Source organism: Hibiscus syriacus, unplaced genomic scaffold, assembly GCF_006381635.1.
Source record: "Hibiscus syriacus cultivar Baekdansim isolate YM2019G1 unplaced genomic scaffold, ASM638163v2 tig00111989_pilon, whole genome shotgun sequence".
In the NCBI taxonomy this organism is placed as follows: Eukaryota; Viridiplantae; Streptophyta; class Magnoliopsida; order Malvales; family Malvaceae; genus Hibiscus; species Hibiscus syriacus.
Window position 1 is genome coordinate 981,299 of NW_024063230.1, and position 24,982 is coordinate 1,006,280.

Sequence of the window (24,982 nt, forward strand, 5' to 3'; positions counted from 1 at the left end):
GTCGTGTTTGCGTTTTGCTTTCATCCCCTGAAACGAACTACGATACAGGAGATATCGTCCTTGCTGTCTCGGTTCAATGCCTCCTTTGTTAGCTGTTGTGCCGCCCTCAGTGGATCCTTGGTCTTTCTCACAATGTCGACTGCGTCTTGGTTGGACATCACCTGCGTTAAAATCATCCGGCATCAGAAAGGAGAAACATGAGAAATTGTTCGGCCTTCGGAAAGAGACGGGTTACCTTCCATAGTCCATCACTTGCAAGGATGAGAAATTCAGTATCCAAGTCGATATCGGCATTTTGTATGTCAGGATCCGATCGAGATGTGATTTAATGTTCTTGTCGCCAAAAGCACGGGAAACAGCAAGTTGGCCATTCACTCTCGCAACGTCTCCTGGGATGAAATCAACAAGAACAATTACTGTGAGAAAAATGCAGCACCGGTAAGTCATTATCATGAAATAGCGAGAGAGATCGTCAATCTCCGTCCTATGTGCTTTTTATTAAGGCTCCAATCTATTAATTGGAGTATTAGTTAGAGTGTCGTCGCAGATAGACTCAAACTTGGCATGAGATCGAGAATATATCTCCGACTCTCCATGTAGTTGTCATATGCATATGTGAAAGTCCTGATTTACCACAGCCGCGGACCATGATGCATGCACGTTAACAGCCACAAAATGTGTCCTTTTTTACTTTCATTCAGTTATAAAAAAGAAAATGACCTTTAAAGAGAAAACTAGACATAAGCAAAGAATAGTCTACGAATAACCTGGCAAGTTCGAGACAAAGCCACCTCTGTTCTCAATGCTTCCCCGCTCTGTATTGGGCTCATGATCGATACTCATATGTATCGCCTGCCCACTCTTCGAGAGAACGACACGTGAATCTCCAATATTGGCTACCCATAATTTATGTCCGTCGATCAAAATTGCAGTGACAGCCGTTGATCCCCCTCGTCCCAGGTCAGGACTGTGAAAGAATTTCCTGGTCTGTCTTCTCATAAGCTTTGGCGATGGACCTGGTGGGATCGGTCCAAAACTCCTACAATTTATTATTACAAACAATAAGGAAAATTCTAACAACCAATAAACGTAGCCCGAGAGCGGTAACCATTAGAAGTAGAATCATAGAACCATCATTTCAAAGCAACCTAAACTTTTGACCGTTGCAATTCATTTTAGTTCATTATCACTGGTATAGGAAGAGGCGATTATGCTTTACCAAACATTCTCCTTCCGGTCCCCAAAGATAACATAGGCAACAATCACTTTAGGATTGGTATATCAACAAGGGCACTCTTTTTCAAGTACATAAAGGACAAGAACCATTCCTTTGGACTGTTGTAGCCAAATGCTTGGAAGGACTAACAGATAATTCATAATTGATAGATCGGAAACTTACATCCTTTAAGATATTGGAAAACAAATTCTTCTGCAAATAGGCAGGTACACTATCGCCTAGATGGCCGTCATATACAGCAAAAAGTCCGAGTTCATGTTCTTGAAGTTGAGCAAACTTTGCAACATGAAAATCCGCCATCGGATGATTTGCTTTTCCTTTCACTAGGGTAAAGCCATACTTAATAGAGCCCTGATGGCTTCTGCCCTTTCCGGAGCCACATGAAGAACGCCCTCCAACCAAGGAGAAGAATAATAACATTTCAATGTTCCAAAAAATCACAATCTTGGAAAAGGAATTTGACAAAGATCATAAACATAATTTGCCAGGAAGAAATATTCTGCAGAGTCTACAAATCTGATTAGGAAAGAACTAGGAGCATTTTCCCCACTTCAATAGAAGAGTCATCTTCAAGCTGACATTATATTTGAAGTAACAATCTGAATTTCACATAGATTATTATTTTTCTTGTTTCATTTCTCCCTTTTTCAATCCTGGAAATTTTGGTGATGAACGAATACAACTTATGGTCTTAAACTAAAACCAAACACAAAATCTGTCAAAAAAATCAAGGTTATCCAACCAACCAAAGATATCCAAGCATATAATTATATAGAAAAAGCATAAAACAACTAGATAGTGATTTATAGATTTAGATCATATAAAATATAAAAGTGAAATTAGGAAATAAAAATAGAAAGAAAAAAAGGGAAAGATTTCCAAAGAGGGTTGGATTGGCTAACCTGAGAAGAGACAGAGTTGAGCAACAGATAATCCATATAATTCATATCCTTCCAGATTCTCAACATCTAAAAGAAATCAAACTTTATATACTTTTTCCCCAGGAAATCCTCAACCTGCACAGATTAAAAAATCTTGATCATCAAACCAGTAAACCCATAGTTGAAAACAACTTGAAACTCGTACAAACACAAAATCAAGACATGGGTATCTCAGAATTCTCCTTACTGGTCCACCAAACACCCAGTTCTCAATCCAAAAATAATAAATAAACAATGAACGAACGAACAAAAAACCCAGCTGTACGAGACTTGAATTGCCCAATTCTTTGACTCTCACTTTTCTCAGAAAAAAAGTGACAAACATATGCAAGAATTATACGTATACAAAATGACAAGCGTTTGTACAGAATAAGTATAGTAAGCATCAACTGTTGAAAAAAAAGAACAGGAAAAAAGGCAAGAGCTTTGCTTCTCGACTTTTTTAGCTGTTATCTTTAATTAAGATGTGTCACATAAAGTAATAATTTTTTATTGATAAAAAGGAAATAAAAAACATGTTTTCGCATGTATTATATAAATAGATATGTTTAACTTTATTGTTTTTTGTTTATTTCATGCATTATAAAAATTTTGAGAGAGAAAAAATTGTTGAAAAATAATCTAAAGAATTATTTATAATTTTTGTAATTTAATTCCTACGTTTATAGGCTTGTCGAAAACTCAATATTAAAATGATTAGATTTTTCTAGCGTTCTAAATTGAGAGGTACTCATACACCAAGAATACACGTGCATGAAAATAGTAAAGAAGATTAAAAGCTTTGATCAAGAAGAACGAAACTTGGATCGTGTTCAATTAATTAACTTCAACTGTACACCAACTATTGTAATCTCTTTGTGATACCTATTTCTCAAATACACATGTATTTAAGTATAGTTTGATTCATTGTATCATATATCATAATTTTCATTTGAAAAGAAAAATTCACAACTTTCTAATTTTTAAAAAATAAGACCCATCTGGTACTGATTCCAACAAGAATAAATCAATACACTAACCCTATCATTGGGGGGGGGGAAAAACAAAGGGTCTCCTATATCATCCCTAAACTTTCCCAACACTGATAGAATGACTAGTTTAACATTACTGTTGAAACTGCAGTATATCTCTACATATTTTCTAGGTATCACTTGATTAGCCCGAAAAGGAATTGAGAGGAAAAAAAAAGGATCTTCCCCCAACAATTACAACAATATTTGATATATGATATGCCCTTGCTTCTGACAGCCAAAAAACCAATACACAAAAGTAAGGCAACTCCACAAACATTACAAAACTTTTGATCAGCGAAGCAAAATGAAAGTATTCCATACTAAATTTGCAGATTGAAAGGTCCAGCATCCATCAGGAGAAAAGGTTGAAGACTTGCTGCCATCGGTTGACTTGAGCTCCTCCACGTTGCAGCTTCGATCTTTCTGAGTTGCTAAAACGATAGGACCTTTCTGAATGGCTTGAGCTCCTCCACGTTGCAGCTTCGATCTTCTGAGTTGCTAAAACGATAGGACCTTTCTGAATGGCCATCTGCCTTTGTTGAACCGTCCTTTTCCAAGGGACAAAAACTATGCACGTTATTTTAGTTTTGTTAAAATGGACCATCAAACCATGTAAGTCATGCCCACATGCATGAGATGCGAATGGGGCACGCTCAAATTTGCAGTACCCCTTCGGCAATTCTTCTCAAGAAAGCATAGAAGTAATTGATAACCAGTTTCTTTATAAACCAAGAATCTTTCTTGCCCTAATATCCCCATGACCAAGAAGATACACAACTCCAGATTCCTTAGCTTTGCGTATGAACAATAGCTCCCTCTCCAATCCGTGCTCTGCATCTGGATCAGTGGATCTGCAGGCAAATCTGCTTTTACCTCCTCTGAAGTGCTTGCTTCAGTAATGGGATATTACTAGTGCCCCCCGAACTCAGCCAACAGCGGAACAGAAAGTGAGTAAACACTTCCATTAGGAGCTATGAGAACTCTTGACAAAGAGTTGTCCTCCTCATATCAGTGTCTTCATAACCATCACTTTCCAATTGCCTTTCCTGAGCTTTCCCGACGAATGAACTTTTCAAGACTCTCAATCAGCAGCTGCTCAAATGTCTGGTGGTTTTCTTTATGGACATCCTTATACCCATACCTGAGAAATTGGTTGACCCCCCAACAGAGGGTATGAGAATAGGCAGAAGGGTGCAAAAATTGTGCATATGCTTTGATCATAAGTGTTTTCGGAGGAGTAGATTAATTTCTTTCTTTTTTCAACGAATCAATGTTATTGCCAGTTTAATTTTGGCAACACCTTGTCCAGGTGTCGTTTTACCATTCCATTTAGTTTCTATGATAAATATTGCACTTCAAAACTTCAATCTGAAATGATGATAGCTTCAACTAACATGGAAAAGAACTGGATAGGCAACTAACAGATTGGAGCTTCCAGTCAGAGCACCTTACCTGGCAATGCAGCGAAAGATATGGTAACTTTTGGGGCAGACTCGCCTGAATAGGAATCTTTCACTCTGAGGCACCACAGGAACAGGGACATACTTTATGCAGACAAAGATGATCATAGAGTGGATAGCAGGGAGCGTAGTTAGAAAATGGCCAAATATTGCCGGCACTCCTTTGACCAGCTCGTTATAAACCAAACCAATGCCAGGGCCTCTGATAGTCCCAAGATTGCAGCCCAGTTCTCGCATCAAATCCATTGAGAGCTTTTGCTTCACTTCAGTTTCATACTTAAGCTTGCTACCATAATTCCAGACGTACTAATGAGAAACATTATCACAGCAAAAACCAATATTATCCAACTTCCATCTGTCACACTCCATAAAACGAGGAGAAAAAAGTCAATTCCAACCCAGGAAAATGATCACAAAACTTAGCACAATTACGATATTTATCTGCCATATGAGAAGCATGACATGGTGACTAAAACTGTGGTCATCATCATAACTCCCAGCTCTGCTATACCTGAGAAAGAAACCATAACCAAAAGAATGAGAAAACTTAGATAAATTAGGCTGATTGTTTCAGCTATTCCACAGTAAACTGGTTGCAGAACAGTTCTTTACATTCCAGAAAGAACCTAGGTTTTTGAGTTGCATAGCACTACAAATTCATTCAAGGATGGCAAAAGTTAAAGTTCGAAAACAAGTATATACATATAGAAAGAGAGAGAGAGAGACCGTTACCATAAGCATTTCCAATCTCATTAATGCTTGAGATAGAGCAACAACAATCAAGCAAACTACCAGCAAAAACCAGTTTATGACTGGGATATAAATCTGACCCATGAACTTTCTAGATGTATGAACGATTTTAAGACGAGGGAAACAACCAAGAGCCATGCTTTATGCATGAAAATGTCGCAGTCGTCATAGTTCGGCTGGCAATCAAAGCGGCAATATTAGCTATGAGAAAGATTGGCCAAAACACACCACCTACATGGAGTGCACAAGTTTTCTCATTAGAGGAAGGCAAGCAAGACTGTTGCAAAAAAAAAATGGAATTCAACTATTAGGTGGTTCCCATTACCATTGATGATAGAACTTACTTGGAATTGAAGAAAAGAAAACCTGCTCAGCACCATTAGGATTATTCAGGAGGTACACTGCTTGACCCAGATAGCCCAACAACAGGCAAGGCAATACGAGAAAAACAATGTAAGCTGCAAACAACCATCAGCAAATAAAAAGAAATTTAGGAGTGAACTAACAATCTCAGTCATATAATATAAAGGATTTACCGGAACCAGAAGATTTGTTAATCAAGTTATTTAGATTCATTACCTGTATTGATTGGACACGAAAATAGCAAAGATCTGCAAACATTGCCTCAGACCCTGAAGCACAAAACCATCAACAACATAGTAAAGATCAATAAAAGACCATTAATGTTAAAATTTATCAAAGCTGAATAAAAGACATAACTTTTAACTGAATTGGGTAAACATCTTCATGAATCATATTCCACTGCAGCAAACTAAGCTTTAGAGGAAACAAAAAAATGTGTTCGGGCAATTTGAGATGATAACTTGGAACTTATTCAAAGCCATTATTGTTCGTATCATCGTATGGCAAGTTTGCGGCTTGCAAGAGAAAAAACATTGCACTACGACACTTGGAAATTATACTTAAGAAACAAATGAAATTTTATTAAAGTAATTATATTCACCAACCCTGACTTTTTATTAATGCGTTACCTGTTGCACATAAGAGACAACCGCCAAGTGCATACCAAGCCTTAACTGAGTTCCTCTTGAAGTATAAATAGATGTGAACAGGATTAAATGCCCTCAGGACACTGGTATCATACTTAACAAGATTGTAAATTCCAATGCCTGCTAGAGAACAAAACCATATGAACAAAGCAGGGCCTACAGCAAGTCCTACTTTACTTGTTCCAAACTTCTGTACACTGAACAAAATCACAAGAAAGGCAACTGATATCATCACGACTTCGTCTGCACATAGAGAAAAGAGAAAAGATAACCAAAAAATAGGAATTCACTTGTAATAATCTGGCAAAAATCATAAAGGAAAAATTAACTCTTAAGATGTAAAGGCAGCCAGGGAAAAGAAAGGTGAGAGACATAGAACTCCATCATAAATTCAATATGTTGTATATAAATCTATGCAGATAGAGGTTGATGGATGAGAACTCCAATAAATGTATAAGAGATTGTATCATTAACACATTATTTCATATTAAATATGTACTATGGTTAATAAAAAATGCAGTTGGCTTAATGATATGGTCTTTACTAAGTTAACGTTTCGAATCCAAGTACTTAAAAATAATTTTTGAGCAACAAAACAATAAAATAAATATAAAACTAGTTTAAAATTGAATTAATCCTTTTTTTGTCAGTTCAATTGGATTTTAACCGGTTTGAGGGAAACAGATTAACAGCATGTTATTGAACCAGAAAATAAAGTAAGCAAAGTAATAATGTTATGTAACATTGATAATAGCGAGGAATCCCAGCTTACCTTGTTCAATTGCATCAACTCCAACCTTTAAACCACCAACAGCTGACATAACTACATTAGGTAGAATAAATAAATAAATACAAACAGTAAACACAGGCCGGTACAGTTATGCTGTACTCAATTGTACCATGATCATTAAAAAAATAAAGAAGAAATAGCATATGGAACCTGACATTGCCGGTGTAACAACCCCATCAGCAATCACCATAGAAGTGCCGGCAAGCACTAATATCAGAAGAAGTTTCTTCAGAGTCAATGAAGTCTCTAGTCTCTCCTTTATTTTAAGTGATCTTTCAAGTTCAGAAGATGGCACCTTTAGCCTGAAGCTTGATATGCGGGCATCTGATGGTAGCTGATTTAGGAGAAGGCTAACCTTCGCATGTCGGCAAATTAACGAGTACAATGCAAAAGTACCACCTTCAAGGAGCCAATCAGAAAAGTTATGAAACAATCACGATGGAATATATATATATTTTACATATATGTTTAAAGCCTGCATAAAAGCTCAAGTACGGACTTGATTAGGAAAATCCATACCTTCACCATCATCATTTGCCCAAAGAACCACAAGGACATATTTGATTAAGGGTATCAAGATTAAGGTGTATAGAACAAGTGATAATGCTCCAATAACATCTTCATTTCCATTGATAGGTGCCTTGCTAAACATCACACTGAAGGTATATAATGGACTTGTTCCAACATCACCAAATACAACTCCAAGTGTTTGGAAGGCAAGTATTATCTTCCTCCCTATACCAATGTCCTGAGATCAAATTTAAGTAGACATATAAACACAAGCATAAAAACAAACATATGTGGAATAAATTTAATAAAAACTTGTCCTATTTCCAGTACCAAGGTTATCAAGGATAGCTGTAAGAAAGTTTTGCACTTAATCCAACATACACAACAAAAACAAGCTTTTTTATTTGCAACAAGAAAAGGACAATCTTTCAGTTAGACAAAGATCGTCAACAACCGCAGAAAGTTGTATAATCACTGAAATGCTACAAAACAGAACTCCCTGCTAAAACAGTTACCATAAACTTCAGAGTATTCCATACTTGATATTATAATATTATTCCTGACAAAGTACCAACCTCTCATTATCATGTGATGGAATCTAGACTTATCATACAAGTTTATGCATTCAAGTCTAATCTTAATACTTTCCACCAGAGACAGTCTTGGGGAGGAATGTAGGCTTGTTACCAGACAGTGTGATGGAACAACCTCACACTGAAAGTAATATAACAGTACAAAAAAAAGCGGAATTCAACAGGTATGTCAAAAGTAACAAAATTATACATTGAGCTTACATGTGTAGCTTTTCTAAGTAATAAAACTAAAGCAATAAGAAAAAAAGATACGCAATTCAGACAATATAGTGGCAATTGTTGGAAGGATTTTTTTTTATAGAATTTTTGTTGGAATGATTGAAGGAAGCACGGACTCAATCCAAAACAAAGTCACAGTTGCCTCACCAAGCTCTATTTATTAATTAGATTGAAAATTATACTATGGTTAGGCTCAAATTCAGAGTATAGAGAAGTTCAGCCTGAGTTCTAATGTAATATCTGGAAAGCTAAAAAGTATGCCCATACCTCTTCTTAGTCACAATTCCAGTCCAAAATAGGCTATAATATTACATCAAATTGTTTATTTAACAACTGAGATCAATAAATACTCATAGGTTTTCATTTTATTCATTAACTTAAACTAAAAGCATAATTCTTTCAGCCAAGCTACTATTCAAGCTCAAGTTTCCAATAAGACATTATTAACTTCCTCAACAACCAACCAATTTAAAAAAATAAAAAGTATTCTTCAGTGCCACCAAAGCAATATCATTGGATTCCGAAATTTCAAAATACAGATAGCTAATAGTTTTATTAGATTCGCATCATAAATGCGTCTCAAATAAACAAACTCATAAAAAGAAACGATAATGTACCTCATAATCACTTCTTTGTACACCGGGGACTTCAAGAGCCTCGACATCGAAAGAATCCATACGTGGTCCGGTGCGAATCAAACGCTGATCCAGAGCATCTTCGTCATCGGAGTCAACTCCGGGAAGATTTGTCCCGTCGTCGTAGTCGTCGTCATCTTCCTCGTCATCGATCTCGGAATCATCTTCGTCTTGGAACACCCAACGAGATTCTAACGAGTCCATCGAAGAAACTCCGGCGCCATTGATCTCTCCTCGAAGAAGAACTCCCGCCGCTACCTAAGCTGACGCCGGCCTCCTCCGCCATGAGCAAAAGGTAATAAACAACAGCTTCAGACAATACAACTATTAGAAAAGAAAAGGAGGCTTAGTGGATGGAGGATGGGGAGATTTTAGGGTTTCGCATTTTGATATTTGCTTTTGATTTGATATCGCCTTTTTCTTCTCTCTGTTTGGAAAAAAATTGGGGACGATGCTTGAAGATCACGCTGTGAACGGAAATGGAAAACTCTGTGTTTAAAACGTACGTGATTTCTTAACTACTTCCACGCTTTAACCATAAACCAGAAATGGAGTAGGAGGATATCCAAGGGAGTTGAGATGAACGCGCTTAAGGGGATATAAGCTACGGTAAATTACATATTTGGTCACCCACCTATTATTTAATTTTTGTTTTGATCATTAATTAATTTTTTAAATTATATCTAATATTACGTTTAGTTCTATTTTGAAAAACGTCGATACAAATCAAGGGAAAACTATGCATTTGCACCTAACTATCAATTTTATTCGTTTTAGTATCTAACCTTTAAAAAAATCAATTTGTAACGAAGGTCGAAATAATATTCAGGGATTCAAAAAAGCAGTGTGCTGGAAAGTTTGAGCTTCATCGATCGACGGATGCGACGGCCGAGGACAATAGACACGACGACCGACGAGCATGTCCATTAAGTTTTTAGCGTGGGGAGTACTACAACGAAACAAAAACTAACGTTACGTATGATTTTGAAGAAAAAAAAGTACTAAACGAATCAAAATTGATAATTTAAATATTAAACGTGTAGTTTACTCAAAATTAATGATACTAATGTGATATTTATTATTATTGTTTCAATGCCAATATAAATTATATAATAATATATGTCGTCACAATTAATTTTTTTAATGATAGATAATTTAAATAAAATTAAAATACAACATTAATATAATTTTAAAAGAAATAATAATTATAATCAAACAAAAGTTAAATAATAAGTAATGACCGAAGTTATTTACCCTATAAGCTATTCGTCGCACTGCGTTTCAGTATTTGCGGTTTATTACAGTTTACAAATTTTGTACGAGAATATCAAACTTTATTTAAATTCATTCATATTTTATAAATAAACCTTTTTTTTGATTGATTATTTTTTTATTTTAAATTATTTATCATATTTATTAATTAATATTTAATAATTACTATTTCTCCTTTTTATTAATTTATTTCTTTATTTTTTTAATATTTATAGATAATAGTTTTAACCCAAACATATTATAAATAAAATAAAACTACATGGTTTTAACTCTCTCACTCCCACGATAAATTTTTCATAAACTGACTCACCACATCATTTATATTTTAAAATAATTTTTAAATAATTATTCATTCCTTATTTACACATAGAAATGAAATGAAAATTCATATTAGAATACATTAACTGTAATTAGTTAGTTGCTTTAATCTGTTTTAATATGGTTAGTTAATTAACATTATAGTGTATATAAACAGCTTTGTAACCTTCTTTTGATGCAGTGAAAGAAAGCATTTTCCATTACCAGTTTCTTGTTTGTTATATGGTATCGAAAGTTTGAGTCATCATGGTTGATTCCTTAAATGATAGTTTCGATAATGGGGTAAATCCCTATTATTTGCACCATTCTGATAATCCTGGTATGATATTGGCGAGCCATCTGCTTTCCAATGATAACTTTCATAGTTGGAAAAGATCAATGATGTTTCCCCTCTCTGCCAAGAACAAACTTGGTTTCATTGATGGTTCCATTCCAGCTCCTGATTCGTCCATGGTAAATTAGTTCAACGCTTGGATAAGAGCCAACAATTTGGTCAATTCTTGTCTTTTCAATTCAGTTTCCAAAGACATTGATGCGAGTTTGTTGTATCATACAAATGCAGCTAAAATGTGGAAAGATTTGGTTGATCGCTTACAACAATCGAATGGGCCACGATTGTTTCATTTAAAGAAGCGATTGTGTGAGCTCATGCAAGATCAAATGTTAATAAGTAATTACTACACTCAGTTAAAGATTGTTTGGGATGAATTGTTTTCGATTCGACAGTTATGTAGTTGTCTCCAGCGTACTTGTGAAGGAGTATAACGTATGCTTGTTGAACAACAGCAAGAACAAGTCATTCAATTTTTAATGGGTTGAATGAGTCTTATGCTCATATCAGGGGCAATTCTTAATGGATCCCCCTACTCCCATTTCAAAGGTGTTTTTTTGGTTGTTCAAGAAGAGAATCAAAGAAATATGCAACATATTCATCCTATTTATGAGCCTACCTTTGTTGTCAAGGCTCATTCTTGCACTAGTAATCACAAGAACACACCCTTGTGTAGTCATTGTAATATTCTTGGTCACACAAAGGACAAGTGTTATAAGTTGATTGGCTATCCACCTGGTTATAATTCCAAGAATTGGTCTTCTTCGAATTCTTCTCGTAGTAAAGGTACCCAAGTGGTTCACACCAACTCTGTGGTTTCTCAGCAAGGGTCTTCTACAGTCACTGAAGCTTTTACTTCCAAGCAATGTCAGCAATTGATTGCCATGCTTACTTCTCAATTACAAACTACATTTTCTTTGGATATTCCTACTACATCAATTAATATTGCCATACAAGGTAATATTATGTCACACATAAATGGTTTATATGTTGGGGTGTCTGATTACTGGATTTTAGATTATGGGGCTTCAAGGCATATATTGTAACACCCCAACCCGTACCCGACCCGAATACGAGTCCGAGATGTCACATTGACTTTTAAAAATGATTTCATTTCAAAATAATTGAGCATTTTAATTTATATTAAGAAAATACGACCATATATGGTTCACTTGTGCTTGTTATAAAATTTTGAGTTCAAAAATACGTATTTGTGAACAGTAAAATACTATATAAATAGTGAAAAGTGAACCGTGAACAGTGAATAGTACGATGAACAGTGGGGTATCGATTCCCTGTAGCAGGGAATCGGTTCCCCTCTAAGATACTGGAAAATTTTGTTCAAACTCGCGGTTACTGTTCATGCTACAGTATAAAATTAAAATATATCATAATATCATTCAACATCATGAAACATTCTCTAATCTTGTACAGGCACGCCCTGAGGTTTTTCGCTCTTCTCCCTGCCTGGCCAGGGCAGGTGAATGCTATTACCTGCAGTCTATTGCCTTGTGCTTCACTTTGGAAGCTCTCATATATTCATGTACTAATATCATTTCTTCTATCACATATAACATGTGCATATGATCATCCAATTCATATCATTTAACATATGTCATTTGCATATGTTCACATATCATCTATCATATAAACATATATCTCATAATCATCCTCATGTATTCACTTATCTTATATAACATAAAAATTTAACTTTATTAACAAGACAGCAGACTTCTTACCCTATCAGATCAGAAAATTTTCCACTTTGTGTTGGCATGTATACTTTTTAAAGCACTTTTGACTTCGTTTTTAACCTAGAATCGGCTAAACCGTAGCTCTGATACCATTAAATGTAACACCCCAACCCGTACCCGACCCGAATACGAGTCCGAGATGTCACATTGACTTTTAAAAATGATTTCATTTCAAAATAATTGAGCATTTTAATTTATATTAAGAAAATACGACCATATATGGTTCACTTGTGCTTGTTATAAAATTTTGAGTTCAAAAATACGTATTTGTGAACAGTAAAATACTGTATGAATAGTGAACAGTGAATAGTACGATGAACAGTGGGGGTATCGATTCCCTGTAGCAGGGAATCGGTTCCCCTATAAGATACTGGAAAATTTTGTTCAAACTCGCAGTTACTGTTCATGCTACAGTAACTGCTACAGTAATTTTCGAAAATTACATATTAACCTTTCATCACTATAAAAATTCTCATCTATGCTTCCAAATTTATTTAACAAAATAAATTGAATATATTAATTACATATACTCATTAAACATTACAAAACTCATTCGTATGACTTTTCAAAACCGATTAGAACTTATCAGATTTAATCATTTATTTACATGCCAACCACTATCGTTATTACAAAATACACATTATACATTTCTTTTCTGATCTGATCTATGGAAAGGAGAAACTGACCTGTCTTGAGTAACTTTTATCAACCGTCATCTTCTCATAACCTACGCGTGAAACAATCACACGCTAAGTCGTTGACTTAGTGAGGCATATAAAATATATAAGAAAACCATATAGCATTTCATATAATAAAATGCATACATATTCATATACAATCATCATCATAATCTCTATTTATCATATGATTTTGTACTTATCATTTCTCATTTGATCATCACTAATTTCTTTATATACTATATCAGCATATAATATAAACTTCAAATCTCACTATTGCATAAATAATTACCAATCTCATATAACAAATACATTTCACTTAGAAATGCACACAATATCACATATGAATCTTGTAAATACTTTCAATGTCTTTTATAGGCCCATGTACATTACTGAGAACTCAAGGTATTCGAGTAAATTGAGGTTGTGCACTATTGTTGTCACCACAGCTCGTATAAGTCCCACTGAGTGGCATATGAAATTTATCCCGAAGGACCTGTGAATATGTCCCGAAGGACCTATGAGTTGTCCCCGAAGGACCTATGAAACCCTCGACTCTTGGCATGCCAACTATACCTATAGCTCTCATATCATATACTATGGGCATTTACGATGAATACTTTTCTCATCACTTGTTCTTTCTTTTCTGTCACATACCACATGTATGTGTAACCATGTATTTCATATCATATCACATGTATCACGTATTACTTATTCATATATCATTTCATATATTCACATAACTTATCTCATTTCACATTGGTCGTGTCTCATAGCATATATCACATATGCATATAATCATGTATATCATATCATATATCTTATGTTTTATGCTCTTATGTTTATGCATATCATGTAACATATATAATAACCTATACTCATTTCATGTATTCATGCACATATAAGAATCACAAATTAAATAACATTTTAGGAGTCACTTCTTACCATAGTAACTCCATCACTGGCTTATCGCAAGTCAATGTCCGTTCAATAATATAAGTACAATTAAAATTGCACTCACCTTAGCCTTGTTTTCTTTGATTCGATCATAATCCTTTGATTATTCCGGAACTTGTTTAGACTCAATATCTACATAAATATATCATTTCAAAACAACTATCAGAAGCCTAAACCTTAAACTTGATGTTAACAACTTAAGCCAGATTAAAGAACCAAATTCCATTTTTCATTTAGGGGTAATCGATTCCCCCCCCCAGGGGGTATCGGTTCCCTCTGCATAATCTGGAAATTTTATCCAGAAATTTACTGTTCAAATCCGAAAATCATCAATTCTTCACTAAATTTTCTCATACAAAGTTCCTTTCATACCACCAACTTAACTACAACCATTTTAACTAACTTCTATCAATTCCACACTTTATTATTTCCAATACTTCATTCAAATTCTTACAACTAAGAATCATACCCAAATTTCAAACATGATATTAATCAATTCTAACACTCCATATTCCTTAATTAACTTTTTGACAAGTCAAAAAATCTTATTCAAACTTCAAAAACTCATCCATATCAAAATTTCATCTAAAAAACCCATTTTTCAAATCCATCTCTAAAACACATATCTTGTTGTTTTAATGTCATATAAGCTTTCCTTTAGCTTGTATAACATCCAAACTTCCATTTCCAAACTAAAAATCAAAGAAACGACCAAGGTTTAGATTCTTACCTTAAGCTTGTGTCTTCACGTTGAGAGAAGAAGATGAAGAAGATAAGTCTCAAAGCTTATCTCTTCAATTCATTCATATGGGTATTATAATACCCTCAATTATTATTTTATTCTTTTATTTACTCAATAACCCTTTTACCCTTATTATAATTACATATTTACTATCATACCCAACACACAAAATTCCTCCATAAATCACTAGACTTATCACTTGATTCTAATTCACCAACTAAATTTATAAACTCTTACAATTTAGTCACTTACCCGGTAATTGGGATGTTACATATATGTTATTCAAAGACTCTCTTTGAATCTTTATTCCCCATAACAAGTTGTTCAGTCACCATGCTTAATGGATCCACTATTACAGTTAGCTTTACAGACTCAGTTTGGTTTTCTTTTGATCTTGTTTTACATGATGTGTTGTTTGTTCCGTATTTTCGCTTCAATTTGCTTTCAGCTAGTGCATTTTTGAAATCTTTTGATCTAAATGTGTTGTTTTGCAAAACAGATTGCTTAATTCAGGGCCTTCATCGAGTGATTAGGAAGGGTTAGCTGGTTCAAGGACTTTACTTACTGCAGATGTCTTCTTTCAAATCCAGTATTTCATGTAATAATGTTTTTAGTGATTTGTTTAGTGATTGGTATAATAAGTTGGGTCATCCTAGTTCTCATATTATGCATCTTCTTAAATATGTTTCGTCTCTAAAGAATATAAAAATGCAGGATCCTTGTCAAATTTGCCCATTGGACAAGCAACAAAGATTATCATTTCCTGTTTATTATTCTCATACTACACGAATTTTTGAATTAATTCACTGTGATATATGGGGACCTTATAAGCACAAAACGTATTCTGGTCAGACTTTATTTCTTACTTTGGTTGATAATTTTCGAGATCTACCTGGGTTTATTTGCTGCAGCACAAATATGATGTTAGTACAATCATCATGCATTTATATCCATGATAAAGAAACAATTTGAGCTTGATATAAAGGTTTTCAGGTCTGATAATGCTCCTAAATTAAATTTCACTGAGTTGTTTGCTAGCTTGGGTATAGTTCATCAATTCTCATGTGTGGAAACACCTCAACAAAACTTTGTAATTGAAAGGAAATATCAACATTTATTGGTTGTTGCTCGTGCTTTGTATTTTCAATCAAAAGTGTCGATAAAGTTTTGGGGTGATTGTTTACTCACTACCACTTAATTAATAGACTTCCATCGCCTGTGTTGAACAATAAATCTCCTTATAAAGTTTTGTATGGTCATTTACCAGATTATAGTCGATTACGAGCTTTTGGATGTCTTTGTTTTGTTTCCACATTGAAGTCCCAACAAGATAAGTTTTCAGCTCGTGCTCTGCCTACTGTTTTTCTTGGATATCCTCCAGGTGTAAAGGGGTATCTTGTATATGTGTTACAAAGTAAGAAAATCATTGTTTCCCGCAACTTGGTTTTTCATGAAGGCTTGTTTCCTTTTCAAAATGTAAACTTGTCTGATCATTCTGTTGTTATTTTCCAGGATTTTGCTTACCAAAAGTTTTACATGACATGGTTGATCCTTCACATGTACCCGAGCTTAAACAGGATGGTTCCGTATCCATTTAACAGCTTTCTCCTGGGCCTGCTGACTCGAATGATGATGTTTCACTACATGTTGATACTGTTGTTTCAGTACCAATTCGAGCTCTTCTCGCATTATTCATAAGCCATCATATCTTCAACAATATTATTGTAACAATGCTTCTTCTGAATGTTTATATCCTATTGAAAATTTTGTCTCCTCTTCAAAACTTTCAACTGAGTATAGGGTTTTTATTGCTAATATCTCATCCATTGTTGAGCCATCTTTTTATCATCAAGCTGTCAAGTCTCCAACTTGGATAAGTGTTATGGATGATGAACTTCGAGCTATGGAGACTCTTGATATATGGACTATTGTTCCCTTACCCGATGGAAATAATGTCGTTGATTGCAAATGGGTTTACTAGGTTGATCGTCACAAAATTCGGATGGTTGCTAAGGGTTTTACACAAGTTGAGGGGATTGACTACATGGATACATTCTCACCTGTTGCAAAGATGACTTCATTTCAGGTCTTGCTTTCTCTTGTAGCAACACGTAAGTGGTATTTGCTACAACTGGATGTAAATAATGCATTTCTAAATGGCATCTTAGATGATGAGGTCTACATGAAACTATCTCCTGGATACAAGCCTGAGCTTAAGGGATCTAATATGGTTTGCAGACTTCGCAAGTCCATTTATGGTCTCAAGCAAGCGTTCAGGCAATGGTTCACTGCTTTTTCTAATGTTGTTCTTCAGCTTGGCTTTCAGCAGTCTCCCTTTGAACATTCTTTGTTTACAAGAGGTTGTAGAGATGGATTTGTTGCTCTTCTAGTCTATGTAGATAATATTGTTCTGGCTGGGGAAAACTTATAGTTGTTTCATGAGATTTAAGGTCTTTTACAACAACACTTCAAACTAAAGGAGTTGGGACCTTTGCGTTACTTTCTTGGCTTTGAAATAGCTAGGAATAGTTCTGGTATTGTTTTATCTCAAAGGAAATATGCATTGCAACTGTTGGAGGATACAGGCTGCTTGGGTGCTAAACCAGTCGAATCGCCCATGTTACTTTCCTCGAAGTTAAGTGCAAATGAAGGAGAATTACTATCTGATTCTCAGGAGTATCGATGATTGATAGGTCACTTGTTATACTTAACTAATACTAGGCCAGACATTGCTCATATTGTGCATTTGTTAAGCCAGTTCGTCTCTTCTCCTCGCTTGCCTCACATGACAACTTTGAAGCATCTTTTGGCATACATAAAAAATTCTCCTGGCCTTGGCTTACTTTTTTCGGTTCAGTCCACTGATCAATTAAGTATATTTGTTGATTCATATTATAGCTCTTGTCCTAATACACGATGTTCCATGACAAGTTTTCGTGCTTTCTTTGGAAATATCTTGGTGTCTTGGAAATCAAAGAAACAGGTGGTTGTTAGTCGATCTTCTTGCGAGGCTGAATACTAAGCCATGGCCATGGCTACTTGTGAACTGGTTTGGCTTTTTTTTTGCTCTCTTCGTTTCATGTGGTTGTTGATCATGCAAGGTTATATTGTGATAACCAACCTGCAATTAATCTTGCTACAAATCAAGTATTTCATGAAAGGACAAAACATATTGAGGTTGATTGTCATTTTGTAAGGGACAAAGTGAAGGCTGGTTTTTTAAAGCTATTTCATGTTCGCTTTTCAGATCAGTTGGCCGATATCTTCACAAAGACTCTTTGGCCTCCCATGCATCGTGGTTTTATTGCCAAGCTGGGTCTTATTAATATCCATGCACTTCCAGCTTGAGGGAAGGGTATTAGGATACATTAATTGTAATTAGTTAGCTGCTTTAATCTGTTTTAATACAATTAGTTAGTTAGTTAACATTATAGTTGTATATAAACAGCTTTGTAACCTTCTTTTGGATGCAAGCGAAAGAAAGCATTTTTCCATTTCTAGTTTCTTGTTTGTTATAATTCACCTTTAAAAATGAGATAAAAATATTATTAATTGAAACCATAAATGACATAATCTAATAATTTTTCCTCTCCCCATAAAATTCTCCATTTTCGTCATATTTCCTTGCTACGTTTAATATATAGAGAAAATCCAATCGAAAAAGTTATATGAACTTTGTGTCAATATATTTAAATAAGTACCCATATTATTAATATAATTAACCTAAAATTTTACAAGTGATGCGTAATATTATTAAATCTGTGTAGAAATGACAAGAAAATGATTACCGTGGTCCGTGGATAAATTATTTCAAACAAATTAAATAAAAAAATGTAAAAGAAGAATTAAGTTTAATATTATATTTGAACTCAATTAGGGCCGTAAATTAAATAAGATAGATCGTGAGATACTTGAGATCAACTTGGTTAAAACTCGATAAATATTTGACTTGAATGGACTCGACTTGAATTCTTAACGAGCTGAAACGAACTACTTGATACTCAACTCGAAAAGCTCGCGAGCAACTCGAAAATATAATATATTAAGATTTAATTTTTTGAAAAATAAATTATTAATAATATTAACATTTATGTGTTGATTTCTTTCTTAAAATATATTATAAGATTTTCATATATTTAAGGTTTATGTGAGAGTTCTAGTTTAAGCTTCAATCGATTTAAGTTTAAGATTTTTTTTTCATTGCAATCTTCTACAAGTTTCAATTCATAGTTTCGAATTCGAGTCAATTTTGAAAATTTTAACTTCGCAAGTTTTCGAGCCAAGTAAAACTCAACAATACTCGATCTCGACTCATTTATAACCCTAAACTCAAAAAATAACCTTAATGATAAAATAAAATATTATTTTCCCTAATTTTTTGAATTCAAACCATTGCGTATGTGCACTGTATTTGCTTAAAGAAAGTTTTAGACAAAAATTACTTTGTATTTATTCAAGACTATTCAAAAAATTGTATTATATTCGAATTAAAGGTGCTTATACATTATATCAAAATTAATTAATACTCCATATAATATTAAAATTGACCCTAACAATTATACAAATGATATCTTTAGTTCATATCTTTTTTTTGAAATATTTTATTCCCAATTTTCAATTTTTTTATCAAAATATTCGATGTTAGATGAAAATTGTTGGTTAACTAACTATAAATGTATGTTGATATAAATGTATGTTGATGACGTAACACTTCAATATATGTTTAATTACTGACATGTCATGTTATCACCTTAGGTGACATGATACATCATCTCCTTTAGTAAATGTAACAGGTGACGTGTCAATAATTTAAATACATGTGAAAATGACATATCAACAAAATAAATGATCATTAGTCAACTAACGATTTCATTTAGTAAGGACTATTTTAAATAAAAATTGGAACGCTAAGAATTAAAGTGCTCCAAGACCAAATTGAGATTCAAACAAATATTTAAGCTAATTTTAGCATTATAGTAAACTAATTTAAAAAAATTCCACGCCTTACGCTCGAACCCAGACCACCCCATCCAAATTATCCGCTTTCAGTTAAAAGTTAAAGGAAAACATTAATATTTATAATTAAATTTAAATAAAAGTGTTTTTGAACTATCAGAGAAACGGCCTACTAAACTTCTCCAAATAAGGTACTACAAGATCTTACCAAATCAACGGTTGGAAAGCTCCCCTCAGTCCAAATCCATATCATTTTCCTTTTCAATGTCACCAGCAGTCCATAGCTTTATGGTTCGATCATGAGAGACTGTCACAATATATCGCCCATCTGCCATGCAAAAAATACAAATGAATGCTCAGTGTACTAAAATAAAACCATTGCTTTTTTTTGTTTATAAGAATTGAAGGCCTCATTAAAAACCCCCCTTCATGATTAAGGAACTCAAAATGATTTCCTTAATCAGGAGGAGGAAAAGAGTACCTTATACTTTATCAATAAAAAAGATACATAAGATTTAAAACATCAAGATAAAACTCTTACAAGCAACCCGAAAACCCAAAATAAAATACCCCTAAAAACCACACTGAAATTAGCCTATACCAGACTTGGCCAGCCCATCTGCCTCTATATTAGCTGTCCTAGCAACCCATCTAATAACACCCTCCAATTCTTTAAGCCTATCAGCTATATCCCTGACCATTAAGACATACAAATCAGGACAAATAGCACCATTATTAACCCATTCCACTGCCATTTTACAATCAGATTCGATAATCAACTGACCCTTAACACACATCCTCGCAAGGAATCAAAAAAATATAAACCCTTCTGAACAGCCTTTAGCTCCATCAAAAAAATAAAACCATTGCTGGATTTTTGACAATCAATAGAGGGAAGTAAAGATGATAATTGCTAACGGTGATGCAAAAAGAAAATGAACACTCTATTTACCATCAAACAAAGCTAAGAAGAAATCATTAAAGGCTAAAGGTAAAACTAAAAAAGTTGATAACCCTACCCCTTTTCCACCCTTGAAACCAGGTTAGGGGGCTGGTGGGGCAGCCACCCTCTGAAAATTTCAAATTCTCATATAATTTAGATATTTTCTTTGTATTTTCTATTGATAATTTGCTTTTGCCCCCTCCAAAATTTTATAAGTTCGGCTCTTCTAGCATAAAGTTCTGTTTCCATACCTAGGGAATGGAATAGACTGTATGTAGAGTCGGGGGCTTTTATTGCTTCAGCTTGATATCACCAATAGAAACAAATAAGAGAAGGCTCATTAACCACCCGCTTTCCCTCCCCTCACATTTATTAAATTTGAGTCCTGATATGGTCAGATAACGGCAGAAAAGAGATGACAAAATTGTAAACGAAATAATGGAGTAAAAATAACTTCAACTGCTGTGCTGCTAATACACGGTCTTAGTTGTTCCGATCCGCAACCAATCCGTAATAACATAATACATGATAGGGTGCCAAAATACTTGAAACCAGTACTCACTGATTGTGTTTCAGAAGTTCTAGTGAAGGGCAGGAGGGTAATAGTCAGCACTATAAAAATAAGCATTTTGAAGAAGAGTGGAAGAAAAAGAAGAGACTCAAGCATTACTAATTTAAAATTCAGGAAGTTACCTTCAGTAATATCTGAAGCGGTGACTTTCGCTTCATGACCTGGTAAGCTTTTAACGGGCTTAAAATCTCTTCCAGACCAAACCTGACAAATCACATACAAATCTTAGATGGTATATTAAAAAATACTTAAATATAAAGGCAATTGTTTATGGAAAGGGAGCTGCACCTTTGCAGTCATATCATAAGAGGATGTGACCAAGTAATATCCCTCTTGAGGCTCAAACTTCACTTGTGATATAAGATTTGAATGGGCCGGTATGACGTACATAGACTTTTTCTTCCTCAAATCCCATATGCGGCAAGTATTATCTTCACCGCCTGTGGCTAATTGATAGCCATTGGGTGAAAAACTAGCACCAAGAACCTGGAAAGAGTGGCAGAGATTTGCAGACTTTAGTTATCAAATATATTTCAGGTAATAGAAATTATTTCCTTGCTCCTATAACTTCTATAGATTTATCTTAGATATTAACAAGGCAATGTCTTTCAACTTGCCTAACCAAGCCTTTAAAACTTCAAAATAAATGTAGCAACATAGCCCCCCAATTTTGAGAATCCAAGGAAGATCCAAAAGCTTCCTTTCAAAGTACTAACGAATATGAGCTACAATCAAAAGTATAATTTTCCATGCATAACCAACCCCAAGCCTGTAAGGCATGCATGTGAAACTTATAGTAGTTACTAGTTACTAACTATAAATTAGGTACTTTAGTGAACTATTGCTACTAAAGATGCTCTACAATATGCTACTCCTGCATGTAGCATTTGACAACCATGATCGTAAAAAAGGTGAAAGAGCCATGGAATTATGATATCTTACCGGCTTCACATGGCCTTCCAAGGCAAGAATACTTTTCCCAGTGCGAAGATCCCAAACACGAGTAAGTGCATCAAGTCCACATGATGCTACTAAAGATCCATCTTGATGGAAGGCAATTCCATAGACACTCCTACTGTGACCTTCTTGGAGAAGCAACTCCACACCACTATCTATGTCCCACAGTCTCCACGTTTTATCAAAGCTAGTCGTACCAAGGTACTTCCCTGAAGGATGGAAGGCAATACGAGCAAGGCGATCCAAATGGCCCTCAAATGTCTTCAAGAGAGATCCATCAGGGCTCCATAACTTTGCTGTTCGGTCAGCAGAAGCAGTTGCTAAATGATCACACACAGGAGAAAATGTAACATCTGTTGCACGTTCTGTGTGACCCTTTAAGGCAGAAACCTTGCTTAGCCTAGGCATTGACCACAACTTAGCAACTCCACTCAAAGAACTGCAAAAGACAGAAACAATCTAGTTACAATTTTACATTGCAAAAGACAGAAACAATCTAGTTACAATTTTACATTCTTGTCATCTTTAGTGGTCTCAAAACCATATTCTATAACTACCCTAGGAGGATCAAATTTAGCACTCTGAACAACTGAAAATTTGCATAACTTAAACTTGTGTTCACTACTTTTAATGATGAAAGAACAAACTTGTAAAGAAAAGTGGAAAACAAAATCAATAAAGACTAAACCCTATTCTTTAATGAAGACGAGAAAAAGAGTCCGAAGCAAACCAGGTGGCTAGAAGTTTTCCATCACGAGAGAAAGAACAACCCGAAAGTGGTCTATCATCTCCAATTTCACTGCAATCAAGAACCAAATTCCCCGCCTGCCTTAGAGCCCAATCAATTTCAGCATCGATATCTTCATCTGGATCATCCCTTTTTCTCCGGGCACGTTGAAGACGTGCAGCTGCCTTTACAATAGAGTACTTTGCAATATCAATCCTTGCATCCAAAAGCTCTTTTGGACCATAAGTATAAAAGGGATATTCAATGTCTTCTTCAATGTCCTCTGCCCTAGCAGAAATTGCAGCCTCTTCCTCCTCATGAGCTTTCATTAACTTGTCCAATTGCCCCTCAGCATCCAGTTTCGCCATAATCATTCGCAGCCTTTCCCTCCTTTCCATCTCTCTTTCTCCAAAAAGAGTTATAGGTTCACCAAGCCGGCGAAGTCGAGTACGGACAGCCATGTCATTAGTGGGCACTGCTAGTGCAGCAGCACGTCGTTTCATCAGAAGATCTTGCATTGCCTTTTCTTGCCGCTCTCTAACCAGTCTGCTCTCTTCTGAGATCTCATATTCCCCACCAGTAGCTCGCCCATCATCCTCATGGTCAGAGTCTGAATCACCAGTTTTCACCTCACCATTTTGAGACACAGGTGGCTTAAGGACAGGGGGGCGACCTGGGAGAGATGCCAATGGGTTGACAACCAGGGGCGGAGGAACTGCAGGTATTGGTGCAATAGATGGCACAGCTGCAGGTATTGGAGCAATAGGTGGTACAACTGTAGGTGTGACCACTGGCGGAGCCATAGGCTGAACAGGCTGGCTTGGCGTATTATCAGCTGTAGACGCCGTGGTTTTGCCATCAGGAACTGCGATTGAAGTTGATGGACTGTTGTCATCATCAACATCCATTGAACCTACCAAGTGAAACTGAAAATTAAATAACTTTATATAGTCCAGAGAAAGGGAAAAAAGTTTTCTCCATCATTTCAAGGCACAGCCAAAAAAGAAAAGGAAGCACAAATGCACAACAAAAAAGTTTTGAGAAATTTGAATCTAAACTACTTAAACTAAAAGCATACCTAAAAAAATTCAACTACCAGGCCCCTAGAATCAAAGATTTGATCGTTTAGAGACAGATAATTGTTATAGTGAAAAGGGTATCTTGTTCGAACTCTTCTCCTGACTGAAAACCAAGCATATGAAAGTTTTTTGAGTCAGACAAATCAACAAACAGATGGTGAGCCAAACAACAAAAACATTCGAGAACATTAATTTCCATAAGAAAATAGCCAACAGACATGTAAATGAAGATTAGAATATCCATTTAGTAAAAAAAATAACTATAAATAACTAGGTTATTGCACAGCTAAAACAATTAAGCAAAACCGAGTTAAGAAGCAAATAACGAATCAAAATCTAAACCTAATAAATATCAGTAATTTAGTACTAATGTCTAATATCAATGGACATCGTTATTGCCAGCCATACCTGGGAAAGAAAAGTTGCAGGAAATATGGTAGTGGTTTGGGTGGCGAAGGAAAGGTGGGAAAGTGGTAGATGCTACGGTGTTGATTCTGAAAGAAATTAAAGAAAATCGAGAGGTTCAAAACTGCAAAATGA

General features: G+C 35.0%; 1 protein-coding gene and 2 pseudogenes across 3 annotated transcripts; all 3 read right to left on the reverse strand.

The window, feature by feature from the left end:
- LOC120173870 lies at window positions 1–1,633 on the reverse strand (annotated as a pseudogene).
- On the reverse strand, window positions 1,217–24,982 carry LOC120173869 (U4/U6 small nuclear ribonucleoprotein PRP4-like protein). 3 transcript variants are annotated; one of them, XM_039180920.1, is made up of 9 exons: window positions 24,851–24,982; window positions 24,216–24,276; window positions 23,367–24,143; window positions 22,622–23,075; window positions 21,968–22,165; window positions 21,802–21,883; window positions 20,374–20,493; window positions 6,440–6,449; window positions 1,217–1,230 (listed from the first exon to the last, which is right to left on the reverse strand). In XM_039180920.1, the coding sequence occupies exons 2-7, from the start codon at window positions 24,269–24,271 to the stop codon at window positions 20,399–20,401; spliced, it is 1,662 nt and encodes a 553-aa protein (XP_039036851.1). In that variant the 5' UTR covers window positions 24,272–24,276; window positions 24,851–24,982; the 3' UTR covers window positions 1,217–1,230; window positions 6,440–6,449; window positions 20,374–20,398. The 3 variants fall into 3 exon arrangements, with proteins under 3 accessions (XP_039036851.1, XP_039036850.1, XP_039036849.1); XM_039180919.1 differs by having other exon boundaries at window positions 22,622–22,726; window positions 22,757–23,075; window positions 23,367–24,276; XM_039180918.1 differs by having other exon boundaries at window positions 23,367–24,276.
- Window positions 3,754–9,702, reverse strand: LOC120173871 (annotated as a pseudogene).

What these genes read in the sequence shown, in the direction of transcription:
- LOC120173869 (XM_039180918.1), bottom strand. Translation starts at nt 24,271, where the DNA reads ATGGATGTTGATGATGACAACAGTCCATCAACTTCAATCGCAGTTCCT. An exon ending in CTTATGATATGACTGCAAAG is followed by an intron (nt 21,884 to 21,967) that starts GTGCAGCTCCCT and finishes GTGATTTGTCAG; the next exon opens with GTTTGGTCTGGAAGAGATTT. An exon ending in CGCTTCAGATATTACTGAAG is followed by an intron (nt 20,494 to 21,801) that starts GTAACTTCCTGA and finishes TTTGCATGGCAG; the next exon opens with ATGGGCGATATATTGTGACA.